This window comes from Pseudovirgaria hyperparasitica (assembly GCF_010093815.1).
Source record: "Pseudovirgaria hyperparasitica strain CBS 121739 unplaced genomic scaffold EJ05scaffold_2, whole genome shotgun sequence".
Lineage (NCBI taxonomy): Eukaryota > Fungi > Ascomycota > Dothideomycetes > Acrospermales > Acrospermaceae > Pseudovirgaria > Pseudovirgaria hyperparasitica.
In genome coordinates, this window is record NW_022985550.1 from 717,081 (window position 1) to 733,435 (window position 16,355).

The 16,355-nt window shown below is 49.7% G+C and overlaps 5 protein-coding genes across 5 annotated transcripts; all 5 read left to right on the forward strand.

The window, feature by feature from the left end:
* Positions 1 to 425: 425 nt before the first annotated feature.
* EJ05DRAFT_496659 (uncharacterized protein) lies at positions 426 to 1,877 on the forward strand (the record flags this gene model as incomplete). Its single annotated transcript, XM_033746429.1, has 4 exons — positions 426 to 529; positions 579 to 1,249; positions 1,302 to 1,625; positions 1,705 to 1,877. The coding sequence occupies 4 exons, from the start codon at positions 426 to 428 to the stop codon at positions 1,875 to 1,877; spliced, it is 1,272 nt and encodes a 423-aa protein (XP_033604211.1).
* Positions 1,878 to 2,643: 766 nt separating this feature from the next.
* On the forward strand, positions 2,644 to 3,627 carry EJ05DRAFT_184278 (uncharacterized protein). The gene has a single exon (XM_033739617.1). The coding sequence runs from the start codon at positions 2,837 to 2,839 to the stop codon at positions 3,383 to 3,385; it is 549 nt and encodes a 182-aa protein (XP_033604212.1). The 5' UTR covers positions 2,644 to 2,836; the 3' UTR covers positions 3,386 to 3,627.
* A 1,490-nt stretch (positions 3,628 to 5,117) lies between these two features.
* EJ05DRAFT_184449 (uncharacterized protein) lies at positions 5,118 to 7,158 on the forward strand. The gene is made up of 3 exons (XM_033739618.1): positions 5,118 to 5,532; positions 5,583 to 5,648; positions 5,703 to 7,158. Exons 1-3 carry the CDS (start codon positions 5,302 to 5,304, stop codon positions 6,990 to 6,992), a joined length of 1,587 nt encoding a protein of 528 aa, XP_033604213.1. The 5' UTR covers positions 5,118 to 5,301; the 3' UTR covers positions 6,993 to 7,158.
* Positions 7,159 to 7,701: 543 nt separating this feature from the next.
* EJ05DRAFT_184258 (GINS complex, Psf1 component) lies at positions 7,702 to 8,597 on the forward strand. The gene is made up of 3 exons (XM_033739616.1): positions 7,702 to 7,772; positions 7,824 to 8,350; positions 8,407 to 8,597. Exons 1-3 carry the CDS (start codon positions 7,746 to 7,748, stop codon positions 8,498 to 8,500), a joined length of 648 nt encoding a protein of 215 aa, XP_033604214.1. The 5' UTR covers positions 7,702 to 7,745; the 3' UTR covers positions 8,501 to 8,597.
* Positions 8,598 to 9,511: 914 nt separating this feature from the next.
* On the forward strand, positions 9,512 to 13,409 carry EJ05DRAFT_184459 (uncharacterized protein). The gene is made up of 7 exons (XM_033739619.1): positions 9,512 to 9,954; positions 10,022 to 10,651; positions 10,701 to 10,846; positions 10,897 to 11,443; positions 11,499 to 11,698; positions 11,749 to 13,199; positions 13,254 to 13,409. The coding sequence occupies exons 1-7, from the start codon at positions 9,726 to 9,728 to the stop codon at positions 13,276 to 13,278; spliced, it is 3,228 nt and encodes a 1,075-aa protein (XP_033604215.1). The 5' UTR covers positions 9,512 to 9,725; the 3' UTR covers positions 13,279 to 13,409.
* Positions 13,410 to 16,355: the final 2,946 nt, after the last annotated feature.

Consider the following 16,355-nt stretch of genomic DNA (forward strand, 5'->3'; position numbering starts at 1 on the left):
GACTGCTCGCACTGATGCACATCCATATAATGCCGCGATCATTCATGTATAGTGTAGTGTGTGCAGGACCAAGATCATTTTGTTTCTCCCTGTAGGGCTCGTCGTATCAAGCTCTAGTCTTTGTTTGGCCTATGCGATAGAGCCTAGCCTACTCCCTAGCTTGAGCTCAGATATGATATTGTCATGCTTATAATTATTAGTTATTTGAGTATGATTAAGATGTCTTGTTGGTAGGTAAACTAGATACTAACGTACGGTATGCGATTTACTGTATTAAATTGGCCCAAGCGTCGACTTTTTAGAGCTCTGTACCCTTGTAGCCTGTTGGGCTGACTTCGAAAAAAGCTCCATCGGCGGAGTCACATCGCACAACACACGTTGGACACTCCACCACACGCTTTCTTTGTTCATAACGTCTGTCCAGCATGGCAGACATTGATGAAGACACTATGGAACTTCCTGGGGCTGTTAATGGCGACATCGACCTCAGCGATGAGACGCAAGACTTCCGCTTCCTGAATGTCCTCAAGTATAGCCTTCGACACGCCCTGAAGACAATTGCTGATGGGTACCTGCAGTTTCACAGGCGGTACAGATGTCAAGATACCCAAGCGCGGAGAGAAAGACTTCGAGCCACACAAAACATCGCTCCAATCGTCTACACTGGCTGCTTCGCGCGAGGCGATGCATAATGCTCTATCCACTCCCAGAGTCCACAAGCCGAAAGCACACCAGATCGCTGTTTATGACCCGCACTCGAACATGGCGCATATAGAACACACAAAGGGATCCTACACCGCCTCGATGGGAATACATAAGGCAGGCAAGCTTTGGTTACTGCCAGAGGAGGCCTTACATCTACTTGAACGCGGCGACCTTGACGTGCGATGGACTGTACATGAGGACACTCATGAAGTGAATGATCGTACACACGAATCAGGAGGGATACCTATGAGTCTGCAAGGTGCATATGCAGCGTTCATAGGCATGGAACGTGCTGAAGGCAGGAGACTCACCCTTGAGATGTACACAGTATACTCAGCACTCAAAAGGGGAGGATATACGGTTATGCGTTCTGAGGATTGGAGCGATACGAGACCCCCAATCGACACCTCCTGTGCGCCTAAGAATGGAACTTCTTTCCTTTTGAATACTTGGCTAGGACGCCTCTTCTTTGGATCATCACCAGTGCCCTCGGAGGGGTATGCCGTAGGACCGCTTGTTAGGCCAGGGCTATACAGGAGCTACAGTATGATTCGTGTTGAACTATACTAGGCCATTCGCTAATACTACCACGTCAGAGGACATATACCGACTTCTTAACATCGTTTCTACGCATAACCCCACCGCTCCACCATCTTTCTCTCTCCCCTCAGACATCGAGAACCCCTTTCGATTGACATACAATGTCTGGAAACCCAACTCGAATTTCAAAAAGCGAGCACCGCCACCTCCAGATTTCCGAATTTGTGTCATTGACGCGCGAAATACACCTGTGCCCACTCTTTCCCAATTGAACGATCTCATCGTGACGACACCGTATGATCCGCCCCAGAAAGATAAGTCTTTGGAGCAATCGATGAAGCATGGACATCGCAATGTCGTACTTGCTGTGGTCGATCAAGGTATAACCAGTTACATACGCTTCAGTGATGCTGGATTTAGCCAGGATCCGATGCACGAGAGGAAGCTCAAAGCCAGCAGTAAACGGGGCGGAAAGGGAGGCAGAGGACGTGGACGTGGACGAGGACGATGAGCCTCCTCTTCTGTCTGTCTACATTGCAAGACGATATGGCGAACTTCGCTGCAACTTTCGAGTTACTGGAATCAATCTCAATCGTGTCACGCCGATCAACCTGGGTCCAATCCACAAATAGAGAGGTAAGCCATGTACCTATACAAACACACATATAGCACTTATGATTAACCAGTAGTACCCTTTAGATGGTGAAAAGGGCTTACCAACATAACGTCTTTCCACATTCCCAAAGACAGGCGCAGGCCGACAATAACCGTCACTCGATGTCATACACTACTGCCATCATTTAACGCGCGTTTACCAGTACTCGGGTGCACTTGCCACACCATTCGGCATCATGTGCGTGTCCTATACGCTGCAGTACCAAATCGGCATCGCCTTCCATCGTTGACCGTTGGCCGATAGTGTACCAAACAATGTCCTGGTAACGCTAACGCGGCAACTACGGGATAGGAACTATTGCTACCCCGGCCAGAAGCCTTTACGAAAAAAGAGAAATGAAGAGATTCCGCGGACGTGACGATGACCCAATTGCCTGGTTCATATGAAATACCCTATCGCAAAAATAGTGTCGTATATCTGGCGATTCTCGGGAACCAGAGTAACGACCGTATAGTATACTTTTCTATGTCGAGTGATCCATTTATAGGGTCACTTAAAGTAGGAAGGTTGTGCGGGAATTACGCTTAAGTAGGGCTAGAACTGTATTGTGTGGCTGGAATGTCTGCAGGAATTGATATGCGTGTTGACTTAGCGATGGTGCTTCACGGGTGTTCAGTCGCGTATTCAAAGATGTGAAGGACTGTGCGCTGGGACCCTTCGTCATGACGGGGCTGTTGAACCGCCATGTCAAGTTTGCACGTTTTGGGGTTGCGAGTGTCGCAAACGGACGTGCTTCGCGACCCGATCAACGAAGAATGCTGAGCTCAGACATGCGAGACTTGGGCAAAGCAAGAACGCATTGCGCCTCCTCGAGGTGCTGCAAAAGACACTTACCTGGTCGAGGCTCAGACACATAGCGGACTCTCTCCTCCTAAAGCACTTCTCTGAGAGGATGAAGTCGCGGCGTTCTGTGACATGTGGCTAGCGAGCCGTGAAATTACTGTAACACCACTGCACAGTGCGTCTCTCAGCAAAGCTGCATACAGAAGAGCGCGGCCGGCAGCTTCAAGCGTTCCGGCCGACTTGTCGTGGTCCGTGGAGTACATGTGGGCCCCTCACGACCCTTGCTCAGCCCTGCGTTGGGGAATGATGCTTGGAATGCTTGTATGGAACCTTGACCCAAACAAACAACCGCAACAGCCTCCCGCAAACGCATCTGTCAATCCTTCACCCACAAAAACTGCTAAGGCCTTCAATAATTACTTTGCCACACAACTTTCCGCACTCAGCCAGACGATGCCAGAGTGCCAGGGCACCTGCAGCCGATGGGTCACTGGCGATACCCGTTATACGCCCGCTGAACGTTCAGCACGTTCCTGCTTGCCCAAGGGATCGTGCTGCTCCAGTAACTCCGCCCTATACTTCGGGTGTTTTCTGTACAGACCGCTGCGGATGCAGCCGATTGATGCACAGGGGGCTTTCGCGGGGAAAGCGGCGAATGACGGAGCTTGCGGTTTGGCATGATATGGTTTGTACCTGTGCGTCTGAGGCTCTGTTGATCAGAGGAGGCAGTTTTACAGCATTCCCAGCCGTTTGGGTGGTCCCTGGGTTGCCTATACTTAGAAATAAGCAAGGTACGCTGGGGTGGTCGATCGACTGTACAGACGGATTTGCTCTTCATTGAAGCTTAGGTGAGAAGATGAGTATTCCTCTCTCTTACTGAAGCTTATGATCATGACTGTACGGTAGCCCACATTAGTATTATCTGCTTGTGGCAACAGCATGATGTGGATTACTTCGACCGGAGCGGGATAGGAATGCACTGTAGTACATCAAAACATGTGAGGCTCTCAATGTGATACTGGACATGATTTTGCCGCAACAGTGGCCGGTTTGGAGGAAGATTGTAGTGGGCATAGTCATGGGACCGAACGGCCCTGGGCTGAGCTGGGCGGCCACACAGCTTCATCGAGAGGAGGACCGATGAGGGCCACTCCGATGACAGCATCTAGCCAGGACACTGGGATCTACAATTGTGACTGCTGTCTGGCAGGCGTGTGCTTGTGCGTGTTTCTGTGGGCCTAAGCCAAATTCTGTCAGGTGTGGGTGGATGGCTGCAATTGGCATCGGCGTCAAGCGAAGAATGCTCGACGACCTCGCAATCTCTTTGTGTAACGATATGACCCCCCTGAGCTGTCGGAGACAGCACAACAGGAGTATCCCATCTTGGAATGAACGAGCTGTGTTCCACTTTTTTTTGTCTGGTCTGGAGACAGTTTGGCGGCTGCTTTCGTCCAGTATCGCCCATGCTCGAGCGCAAGACTGTCCACGATGGATCTCCTTCCAGCAATGATTCTTTTGATAGGACGAATAGCTCGAGGCGTTTTGGCTTTTTTAGGGCCTATTCATGCCCGACATTTGGGTGTGGCGCCGAATAGTCCAGTTGCTCCGCAGTAGTTGTATGTTAGTGACCGTTTTCGATTGAGGACTATGTTTGGTAGCTTCTAGCTGCTAGCTTGCTGTCAACTTGTTCTGCTAAGTCCTTTCATGAACCGTTCCCGTATCAGCTGAGGGCACTCCCTTTACCTTACCGGAAACAGTGGTCGACAACCAATCGCCGACCAGTTTGAATCCGGCATACACTGTGCCCTAGTTGCCCGTCTTCAACGTCGCTATTGTCGATTTGCGGTCGATGTCTACATGTCGCTCATACCGGCTCCTTACAAATATTGGCCGCCGGCACGCTCATGCGTTGTAGACAAAGAATAGACCTTTCTTCGAGGGTCCCATAAATGCCGGCTGGCTTTCAGCGATTCAAAATACCAACAAAGGACATCTCTGACCCTGCTCACTTGTCCTCATCGACATCACATTACCTCCTTTCCCTCCCTTTTACTCTCACACATACCCTTCTCTTCGCCGCCACTTTTGCACGGAACGTTCGTAGAATATTCTTTTACTTGTTCTTTGGCTACTTTGCAGTTTGGTTCGGAAGCCTGCAGGATCAGACGTTTCCAACGACAAACAAACACCTTAGCATCTTTCGATCTTCTCTTCATACTCTTCTCTGACATTTTCGACACCTCGTCATACAATACTTTCCGATTCTGGAGATATCGGGAGTTTTGATATTATATAATCGATCCTCACAGTTGCTCGGCTGGCCTCGAGCATACTACAGCCTAATCACGAATCAGCTGAAGCCACAGTGGTCAGATAGACTCCAATCCTGGGCGTACTTCGTTCCGGACGAGATAATATCTGCAGACGTAAGTACCAGGACTTTACACTTTGCCAAGTCCTTCCAACATGCAGCCAGATTTGCCTTAGCAAGCTTAGATCTTGTGTGTCACTAACATCGCCCCTTCAGAGCAACGTCTCTGGCCACCTTCCCACGCTGCACCTGCATCTCCAAACATCAGATAACAACGTCTCTCGTGATGAGAGTCGCACCCCTTGTGCATCAGCAGCCTCCAACGCCCCCGATGGCCGATCAGGAGCTTCAGTACAACTCGCATCATCTCGCACATCACACAACTGATCAGGGTTACATGATGTCGAGACCGAATCCCTCATATGACTCGCCGATGCAGCATCATCATTCATACTACTCCCCTGTGCAGTATCACACACACCTAGGAAGTCCAGTTGTCGAATCAGGGATCCAATTCGTGAGTGAACTCAAACGTTCAAGTGAGATGTATCGGTCTGACAGGCCAAGGGCGGCTACAGCGAAAATCAAGCCAACCCTTATCCCATGATTCCGGGTAACATGCGTCAACTCCAGGTACGTGTCTAAGCCCTTCCAATCATGCCCCTTGTAATGACCTTGTTTGCTTAGCAGTGCTCGCAATCAATACAGGGAAACTCTCCTCCAACTCCAAGATCCAGAACTGGAAGCGAACTGGGAGGTCGGGTTCCAAACGACTTTAACGTTTCTATTCGACAGCGGATGGATCAGGGCTACTTCGCTCGCTCGATGAGCCGTACGTCATCTCCGCAGGTAGACGAGGGTATCTTTCGACCCAAGCTTCAACCGAAGGCCCGCAGGAGCAAGACAGGAAAGACAGATATGCCCAAGACTCCAAAGTTAACAGCTCCGCTCAGCATTCTCACGCACAACTTGATTGATGTTCCCGTCAAGGACATGGAGACATGGGTTAATCGACCGCTAGCAGAACGACGCATCGAAGTCGAGAAGCGCAATGGATATGTCTCGCGCCCAATGAATTGTTTTATGCTATATCGATCGGCGTACCAGGAAAGAACGAAGGTGTGGTGTGTACACAACAACCATCAGGTCGTTTCGTCCGTCACAGGCGCGAGTTGGCCGATGGAACCGGCGGAAGTCCAAGAGCACTACAAAGAGTTAGCCAAGATCGAAAGGAAGAACCACGCAGCCGCATTTCCGCATTACAAGTTCTCCCCTAGCAAATCAGGAGTGGCTCCCAGAAAGCGCAAGAAAGAGTCATCGGAAGCTGGCGATACGGTCTTCGGCAGCCACAGTGAATTTGATGACGATGGGACGAATTTTGAAACGCCGAAATGTCGTGGCTTTATTAAGAGGTTCAAGAATGAGATGGATGACGTGAAGTATGATCCCGGAAGTGACTTTGGGAGCGAATCGACCATCTATCCTCAGACTTCGAATGTCGACATCTGGCGGGACGTTGACACAAAGCCGCTGCCGAACTCGATAGCGACTGGGTCGTATGATGGGGTATATACGTCGCCATTGCAATCGACTGTAGCTTTGTTGTCCACGCCGCAAATGCAGCTAATGGATTACAATTCGGCCTACTATGCCCCTGTGCAGACTCTTTTAAGCATGCCCGAACAGCAACATGGGTTGTTCCAGGTCGATGCACGGACGGGGACGCCTATTCCAGAAGAAGGACATGTCGACCCAATGCTGATCACGCGTAGCCCGGATGGTTCCAGGCTCAAACAAGAGTATGATTACGCACATGATCCAGTCATGACCCAAACACCTTTCTACCACAATGGTATGGGTTCTCCGATTCAACCGAGCGAACAAGAGTATAAGCCGGCACAGCACATATGGCAACAGAGCAGTCCTACAGCTATGACGCTTGAACACGAATCTGAATACAATAAGTGGTACGATTGAAAGAGTTGCTGAGCCGAGTCGTAAGAAAATGTTAAAATGAGCTTGAAAATAACCGAAAATGCTGTACAAAGATGTCCATGGCTACATTTGATGCATTCATGCAGTAAAGGCGTATAGAGGATTCAACGATGGGCGATGGAGCTAAGGTTTATTATGTTTGGCTTGATCTAGTTGTCCGTTCATCGGTCTGACGATACCCCTCGGAGGCGGTGGTTGGAAGTCAAGAATCAATTGATCTACTTTATGTTAGTGACTATTTGCATAGTGTTCCTTATATCTCCTGATCTATCTCAGCTGCTGCGAGCTCGATCACGCTCTAGAGCAATGACACTCAACCGATCTTAATGATGTCCGCGTGATACCTGTTCGGGGCCATCTTTGTACGACATGGGCTTCCGTGCCAGCGGATTGTGGTGTCGTTTGGCCTGCGAGGTCTCAGAACACGATCGATATGACCGAGTCTGATTGGCCACGGTATAATGTGCATGCAATCATAAAAAGAATCTTCTTCCAGGTGACTGGGACTTCAGTCTCGACGCAGATAATTAGTGGAAAGGAAAGAAGCCCAACAAAGAGCGACCACGACGGTGAACTTCTTCTGCAAGGTAATTAGTTTTAGGGAAAGTGCTAGTAATGAATGAGTTTTAGCGCCCTGACGACACCCCTCGTCTAAATTTTGTCCAATCGCCGCGCCTTGACTCGACTCTGGATCTCAGCTCTAACCTCTTCACCTTGCGATGAGAGATCAAAACAATGTACGGAGAGCTCGGTAACAAGCTTGTACAAGCCACTATCATGCTCTCAACATCTGCCAATTCTCACTGTTTCTAGGCACAACATGCAAAGCGCACACAGTCCTTGGCTCATCTTCCACCATACCAGACGGACATTGTCCGCGCTGTGACGCGAGAGGTACGCGACTTGGACAAAGACGTTTCAAACATCCTGGAGCCCTTCGCAGGATCATTCAACCCAGCGACGGAGCCGGCAACCGCGTGTGCATTGCTTGTGAACCACCTTTGTATGCGCAGAGATAAGCGATGTCTATTGGCTTATCATCGCGTGCGCTCCGACAAGCTTGAGGAGATGTGCTGGAGCGGTATCGATGCCCTCGAAAGGTCTCAGCAGCAAAATCCCACTAGTGGATCTGGGGAAGGTAGTGGTAATGATGGAGCTGGGAACTCTAGCAGCCTTAGTCCGGAAGAGGAGGAATATGTACGGCAGTACAGTGACTTGCTGGCAGCCTATAAGGGCCAGTATACAGACGTTGATCTAACGGGTAGCCTGCAGCCTCCACGGGATCTCTTTATAGATGTCCGAGTGCTAAAAGATGCCGGGGAGATCCAAACTGAATATGGGTATGTCACATTTGTCGAACATTGTTGTATCACGATTTCGGACTCATCAAGCCTAGGGCTATCACTCTTACGAAGAATAGCCAATTCTATGTTCGGCAGAGCGATGTTGAGCGTCTCATCGCGCAAGGTTATCTTCAACGACTGAGCTGATTTGAAGATTCATTGCTTTGGATCACTTCCAAGACCAACGCAACACCCAAGCAGTGGCCTGTAGCTTTCAGCTATCAGCAAAACGTATTCTTCCGACTCCACCATAACTGCTGAGCGACTCAGAACGAGAAGCTGCAGTCCCAGGCCATTTATTGCAGATTCGTCATGCTCATGACTTTCAACAAATCTGCCCATGCTGCTACATAGTGTGCATGTGCTTCCACCAGGCTGGAAGATTATTTCCAACGTACAGCAGCATGCGAATCGCACTGGCTTCGCACGGTTGTGGCCTCATAGAGCTCATAAAGGGTGTAGCGCATTTAGACGATCACGGAGAAGATTGCACCCAATTCAGTTGAAGAATATGTTCAGAGCACCCTCCTTACTCACATTTGACAGTGATTGCTGAGTTGAAACCTAGAATAGTTTTCAGCAGCGGTGTGTTTTCACTTTCGACCACGTTAGCCCCTCATCACACCTGCAGTGATATTCTCTGTAGGCCACCTGTAGCCTCATGCGGGACCAGTAGACCATACCCGAATTGTATGTGATGTGCGCATGGCCTGCAGCGGGCGGGGGCTGGGTGACGTTTGCTGGGGTTGAAAATAATCCCTGTAGACATTATTGTCCCAATAACATTAAAGGACGGCTAACGACTAATTTTCTTATGGATAAGACATCGTGCCATTGGAATCCTTATAGGGGAATGTATTGTTCCATTCGCTGATTAACATCCAATATGGCCCGAATGAGTGTGTGCAGGTGGGACAATGAGCAATGGCGCCATTGCTGTCCATGCGTCGCGTCGCATAGTGGTGCCCGTGGGCCGTGAGGGGAAAAAACCACCCATAATCCTAGCGGAAAGTTCTGTTGATACCTGATCAAGAAGTTAAAACTACGCACTCCTCACATACTCACACGAGGCACAGCACATAGATCCTAGCACTATGGCAGCATCAGCATTCAATCACCATCGTCCGTGCCATCACCTCCTCCTCGCTATTCACTCTGACAGGTCACTATACTGTTCCCCGTCTCGCTCATGGGACCGACCTTGACTACCGTTCGCGTCCACCCTAGTCTTATCATCCCGTCAACCAGCCCCAATTAAACCTTCTTAGGTCTATGGCTGGAATTCCGAATGTCCACTGCCCTTAACACGGTGCTGAACTCCCTCGTCAGACCGGCTTCGATGCATCACTTCACCTGACGCCTGCTGCGCACCATGACTAGTCGGTCGCGGACATCTGGGGAGTCCTCTCGGTATGCCCAAGGCTCTGTACAGAACGACGAGCGTAAAGCGTCCGCGGCTCGTGAGATTTCTGTGCGAGACAGTACAGATTCAAACTCCATAAGATCATACCCAACTCTATCAGGATCTTACTTTTCCTCTTCGTACTCGTCAAGAACACCAGCGCGATCTTTCTTCCATCAGGCTTCTCATGCACCCTTAGGTATATACCCCAGGCGCCTAGCTCGCGCACGCGATTCTGTCTCCAATGTGCTCATTCTCAACTCTAGACAACCCGCAATATGCCTCACTGGGTGTCCGAGAGAAAACACAAGAACTTGCCAAATACGCCCTTGGCTCCGACACACCTCCACCTCGACGCTATACCACATCTGAGCCCAGGGACAGAACGAATAGCGTCACAAGAGTTTTGGCAAATCATAACGTGACAAACAAGACCGGCCGCTCTGTAGACTCACTGGACGAGACGTCGCTGTCCGAACCACTATCTCATCAGCCTATACCTCAAAGCCAATTGTCGAATGGTAAATCAACCATCGGCTCGCGAAGCCTTTCCACCTACGGCATGCCTAATGGGTGTTCGCGATCTGTGTCACAATACACAGCCAAGGATGATGAGCGACAACCGCTGCTCAATCAAAATAAATCTGCATCCCAAGAACGGGACGTACAGTATGGCACTTCAAATGGGCTACCAAGCTTTAAAAAAGGTGCAAATAGCTTTGTCAAGCACATATATTCAGCCGCTATCAACAAGGGGACAGGCGCCTGGCGTACACTACAGAGTCCCGAGACATGGAGCAGCAAGTCTATGAAGCGCTATGGGGCCAATAGTGTCAAGACTTTCTCCGCTGTGTTTTTGGGAACTCTCCTGAACATACTCGATGGCCTTTCATACGGTACTAGAACAACACATGTGGTACATGAGCTTAGCTAATCCAGTAATAGGTCTGATCCTGTTCCCGCTCGGACACCCTATATTCGCGAACACAGGCCCAGACGGTATATCTATGTACTACGTGAGCTGCATTGTATCACAGCTAGTTTTTAGCCTTGGTGCAACCGTCTTCAAAGGTGGTGTTGGATCTGAAATGGCAAGTATGAGAACAGCGAACGCGCAGAGGCGTACTGACGAGGAATGCAGATTGAAGTTGTTCCATTTTTTCATAAGATGACGTATGCCATCATGGCACATATGGGCGAGGATGACCCAGCCGCTGTCATGGCTACAGTGATCGTGTCATATGCAATGAGCTCTATTCTTACCGGACTAATATTCCTCGCCCTCGGAACATTCAAACTTGGGAATCTAGTCAGCTTCTTCCCCAGAAATATACTTACTGGCTGCATCGGCGGTGTCGGATTCTTCCTTTTCGTCACAGGAATCGAGGTCTCGGCACGCATTGATGGAAACCTGGAGTATAACTATGCCACCCTTCTCAAGCTCTTCCAGGCTGATACCATCGCGCTCTGGGTAACGCCTCTAGTCTTGTCGATCGCCATTCTACTTCTGAGGACTAAGGCCAAAAGTCCTCTAATCATGCCAGCGTATTACACCAGTGTTGCTGTAATCTTTTACATCGTTGTAAAGGGTATCATGCGTCGTGATCTAGAAGATGTTCGCGCTAGTGGCTGGATATTCCCGAAGCCAGAAGCTGGAGTGCCTTTCTATAGGTTCTACTCCTATTTCCGTAAGCATTATATCTCGTATTCACACCGACGACTATCTGTTAATTACGACTGTAGAGTTCGGTCTAGTCAACTGGGGTGCCATAGCGCAAACAATTCCGTCAATGTTCGCGCTGTCATTCTTTGGTATCATACATGTACCGATCAATGTACCCGCTTTGGGCTTGGCTGTCAAGGAAGACAACGTCGATATCAATCGGGAACTCATTGCTCACGGACTGTCAAACACACTATCTGGCTGCGTTGGCAGTATTCAGGCGAGTTTATCAAGCTACGTCCAATTGCCCATGCTAACATCGTGTTACAGAATTACCTTGTGTACGCAAATAGCTATCTTGTCTATCAAAATGGTGGTGACACCAGAATTGCAGGACTACTTCTTGCTTTGGCCACGACAGCTGTATGGATTGCTGGACCAGCCATGATTGGCTTCATACCCGTATGCGTGGTCGGTACTCTTATCTTCATGCTTGGTATCGAGCTCCTTGGCGAGGCAGTCTGGGACACGTGGGGTAAGCTGCACAAGCTGGAATATATGACAATCATAGTCATTGTCCTCATCATGGGTATCTATGACTTCGTAGTTGGTATTGTCACCGGTATCGTTCTGGCATGTCTCAATTACGTGGTCCAAACATCGAGAACACCAGCCATTCGAGCTAGTTACAATGGACGAATCGCTGAATCTACAGTCCGACGACCGCCAATGGACAAGAGATATCTCAACCAAGTGTCATCCCAGATTAGAGTTGAGAAATTGTCAGGCTTTTTGTTCTTTGGTACAATCGTAGCCGTTGAAGCAGAGATCCGAGCGTTGATTGACGAAGAAGCGTATCGTCAACGCCCTGTTCGATATGTCATCATCGACTTCAAGCACGTTACCGGGATTGACTTTTCTGCAGCAGAAGCCTTCCAGCGCATCAGCCGCATTCTTCATGGTCGCATGGTGACCATGATTCTATCTAGCGTGTCATTCACGACCGACGTCGGCAAGAGTCTCAACATGGTCGGTCTCTTCGACTCTGAAAATGCCGAAACACCACGCGTTTACGAAGACCTTAACAATGCTCTTGAAGCCTGCGAAAACGAGCTCATCGAGGTTTTCCACAAGCATCGTCTAGGAATACATACCCCTCCCGAATCCAAATCCATCTCCATATCTCCACCGCGAAGCTCGCACGAACACTCTCTCAAGACGGCCGTCCTCGCACCAGCTTTCAGCTCTCCCCGTGGCAACCTCCTCCTACAAGCTGCTGCACACACCATCGAGGAGCATGGTGACATGGCACTCACGCCCGACGAAGATATGGTGATCCGCCCAGCCTGGAAACACTTCAGTCAACCCGTGAAAATCATGCTGCAAACATTTGAGGATGTGTCAGCGCAAAACGAGGACTTCTGGCAGCGTGCTGCACTATACTTCACTCGGCGCGCCCTTGCAGCTGGCACCGTGCTCTATTCACGCGGCGACGAGCCCGATGGCTTCTTCCTACTCGAGAGTGGGCGTTTCCGCGCCGACTACAGCCTGGACCAGGGGAGTCTGCATGAAATCATTCTGCCTGGCACGACGTGTGGCGAGCTACCATTCTTCAGCGACACGCAGCGTACCAGCACGGTAGCCGCGGAGCAGGACAGTGTTGCCTGGTTGTTGACCAGGGAGCGGTGGGGGGAGTTAGAGAGGGAGGATGGCGAAGTTGCCAGGGAGTTGTTGAAGGTTGGGTTTAAATTGACGAGTGAGCGGATGACCGCTATTACTTCGTAAGTTCGGTGGTCGATTGAGTGCGAACTACCAAAGCTAACTTATATGTGCAGATATATGCTTGTCACTGCTAGTTGAAGGGTGTGTCTGCGTTTGATAACAGATGATATGTTACGGTATTTGGACAACAAGGCTGCTGTCACATATTGCAGAGGAGTTTGTGTCACACATATATACGTATAATAGCGAATAGCGAAGGAAGGAGGAGGAGGAGGAGGAGGAGGAGGAGGAGGTCATCTTTAGCATTTTTAGCGGACCTGCTTCACGCGATATCACAAGGCGGTAGTTTTGTTCCCAGCTCAAGCAATCTGCTTCATGTATATATCAATGATGATGTCATTTACAAGAGCGTCGTCTGGAGCTCCAAATAGAAGCGCTTCGGCGTGTACACCATTTTTAACCTTGTGTGACTAGAAAACGGTGGTTTATTGTAATGGTGGTAGTGGTCGTCACTATAGTCAACATTTGGCGTCCTAGGGCTTGTCCTGGGCGAGCGATGCTTGTGAAAAAAATTAATAAGAAGAAGAAGAGGATGAAGAAGAAGACGAAGGGTCTCTGCGTGATGATTATTAACATCTCTCTTGTGATAATGTTGTTCGAATCAAGGGCTATTGAATGCCGAATAGCTATGAGTACGTACAGGCGGGTAACACGTATATCAAAGCACAACCTGGTAACATTGATTCACACACGCAAGCCATGCTTAGGCATCATCATCATCAGCAGCAGCAGCAGCAGCAGCATGGTCATCGACAAGGCGAGAGAGGCCCAATGGTAAATAATCTAAAATGCGGCATCTTCTTAGTACAGGAGAGTGTTGTCTAGCTCTCGCAATAATTATTGATGCATCATGCAGGCAGCCCTGTGCCTGGAGCACAAGCCACGAGTCCACGATAGTACCGGAAATACTCGCAGAAACCCACAACCAGGGCAAGGCCGGCACAGAAACCACCCATCCGCCAAGGGGTTGCGGTTGGGGCGTTTGGCGTTTCGTGCCTGGCGTGGAAAAAAAGAAAGAAAGAAATAAAGCATGGTGCGGCCGCAGGTCCTTGCGTTCCTAACACATACACACAAACACACACACCACAAGAAAAAAAGGTTCATTTCCCCTTTCGGCTTTGGACGCTTTTGCCGTTCGGCCGGAGGGGTTTGCTGAATCTTGTGGTGAATCAACATAGATTGTCTTATGACTGGATAAGTGGATCAGATGGAGGATAAGTTTTTTAGGAGTTTGGATAAAGGGGGAAAAGACGGAAAAATTGTGTGGCTGTCGGGCGACACGTGCACGAAGTCCCCGTCGGAGACAGCGAGAGGCCTGTGGAAAGCGATGACGGTGGGGTACGGAGCTCGAGAGTGCAATCTTGGAGATGAGGCCTAGCCCAGCGCCGTTGCTCAGCCGCCGATCACGCTATGGAGAGGGGTCGATTGTGTGTGGATTTGAAGTGAGTTATGCTTTATAATGCACGTGATATACCATGCCAGGGTGGAAGTAACGGGGCGGAATATGAAATCCACTCCACGTACCAAAGCGAACACGGCGGTGGGCTGTTTCTTCGTCCCATTATTCTGTGGACGGATTGTGGCACGCGTGCTTCAAGCTTTTGACGGTTTGTGCGCGTGAGGCTTTCTGTGGAGCTCTGATGCAGGCAGGGTTTGTTCACTCTTGGCTTGGCTCATGGTTGAATACTTTTCCAGGAATTCGTGTTTCATTCATGAGCTAGTATGCTAATCGTGAAGTACTGTATTAAGAAGGTCTCGGGTAGATCTGGAATCTGTACTTGCACAGATGTTAGTAAGATAAAGTCTGAGACTAGGATACTTTTCTCGTTCAGGGTCGTAGAGTCGCAACGTTTCAATCTGTGCGATGTGGAGTCCGCCCGTAATAAGCGTCCCAGGCTCGGTGTTGTACGTTGCTCTTTTAGCGAACCGACGATTGTCAACCCAAATCGCCGACTGCGAATCTCGAAGACGAGTCTGAGATATGCATGGTTATGTCTGAGGTCTGTTAAGAGATCACCGAGAAGCCTTATTTCCTGGTAGTCAAATCAGCTGCGTGTTGGGCTCTCATGTCTGTAAGTGAATTTAGAGAGGAAGCGTTGGAGCACTAGAAGACTATGGGCGCAAGCACCAAACGGGGATCTTCATTGATCAGGCGCCGCGCTGCCCGTTGATTGGTTCGACGATTGCTCATCTGCAACACGGGACGTGGAGTTTAAAAGTGAGTGGGGCATAAGCAAAATGCTCGACTTTGAGACTGGCTAAGCCTTGAAATCAGAGAAGGACATAGTGGTGCTCCAAACTACGTGTTCATCAGGCGCTGTCAAAAAAGAAATCTTCAAAAGATGCTTGAGTGCTCCAGTGACAAGCTCTTTATGTGAAGAAACAGCGGCTGGCTGCGAGTCAAGGATCGGCTGAGAACAAACTTTAGCCTTTAGAGGGCAAGGAATCCTTACATGGTCGAATATACCAGAAACGCTATCCATCCTGGTTATTATCATGCAACCTCAACGCTGACGTGACAAGCACGGCATTAACCCCCAAGAGCATCGTGACGTACTGCCTGGCAGGTCGCAGGCTCTGATGCCTCTCCGTGCATTGGTCGGTTGACTGGGAGGAAGGAAGACGCTTCTGCAAGCTGTTGAAACGAAGATAACAGCATGCATGCATGTAACCAAGGACATGCCTTGATGCCGAAAAAGAAGCTCGTGGAAAGCAGCGGCTGTGGCTTCAGGAGTCAGGAGCCTACCGTATCTCGAGATTCAAGACATGGTCACATGGAGTATTCGATGATCGGATCGAGGCAGGGCAGACTCCCACAGATGGTCATGCGCCCTAGGAAAATATTCCTCCACCACCATGATACGAGATGCCGCCATCGAACAGGTGCGCGGGGAATGCTGATAAGACCTAAGCCGAGAGGATTTCCCCGCTGGATATTATTAATGAGACAACGACAGTGACAGAGGCGGTGGAGGCCAAACTGGACACCGTTATGATGGATCGAGGTGGTGTGGTGTGAATCAGAGGAACATCAACATCGACATCCATTTTCATCGTTCACGGTCCAGCTCATGGATGTGCATGTCACTTTTGCTAGTGGACCAGTAGACCAATGCTATGCAAGTATGCAGCGGCTGTCCTATGTGTGGACCCCC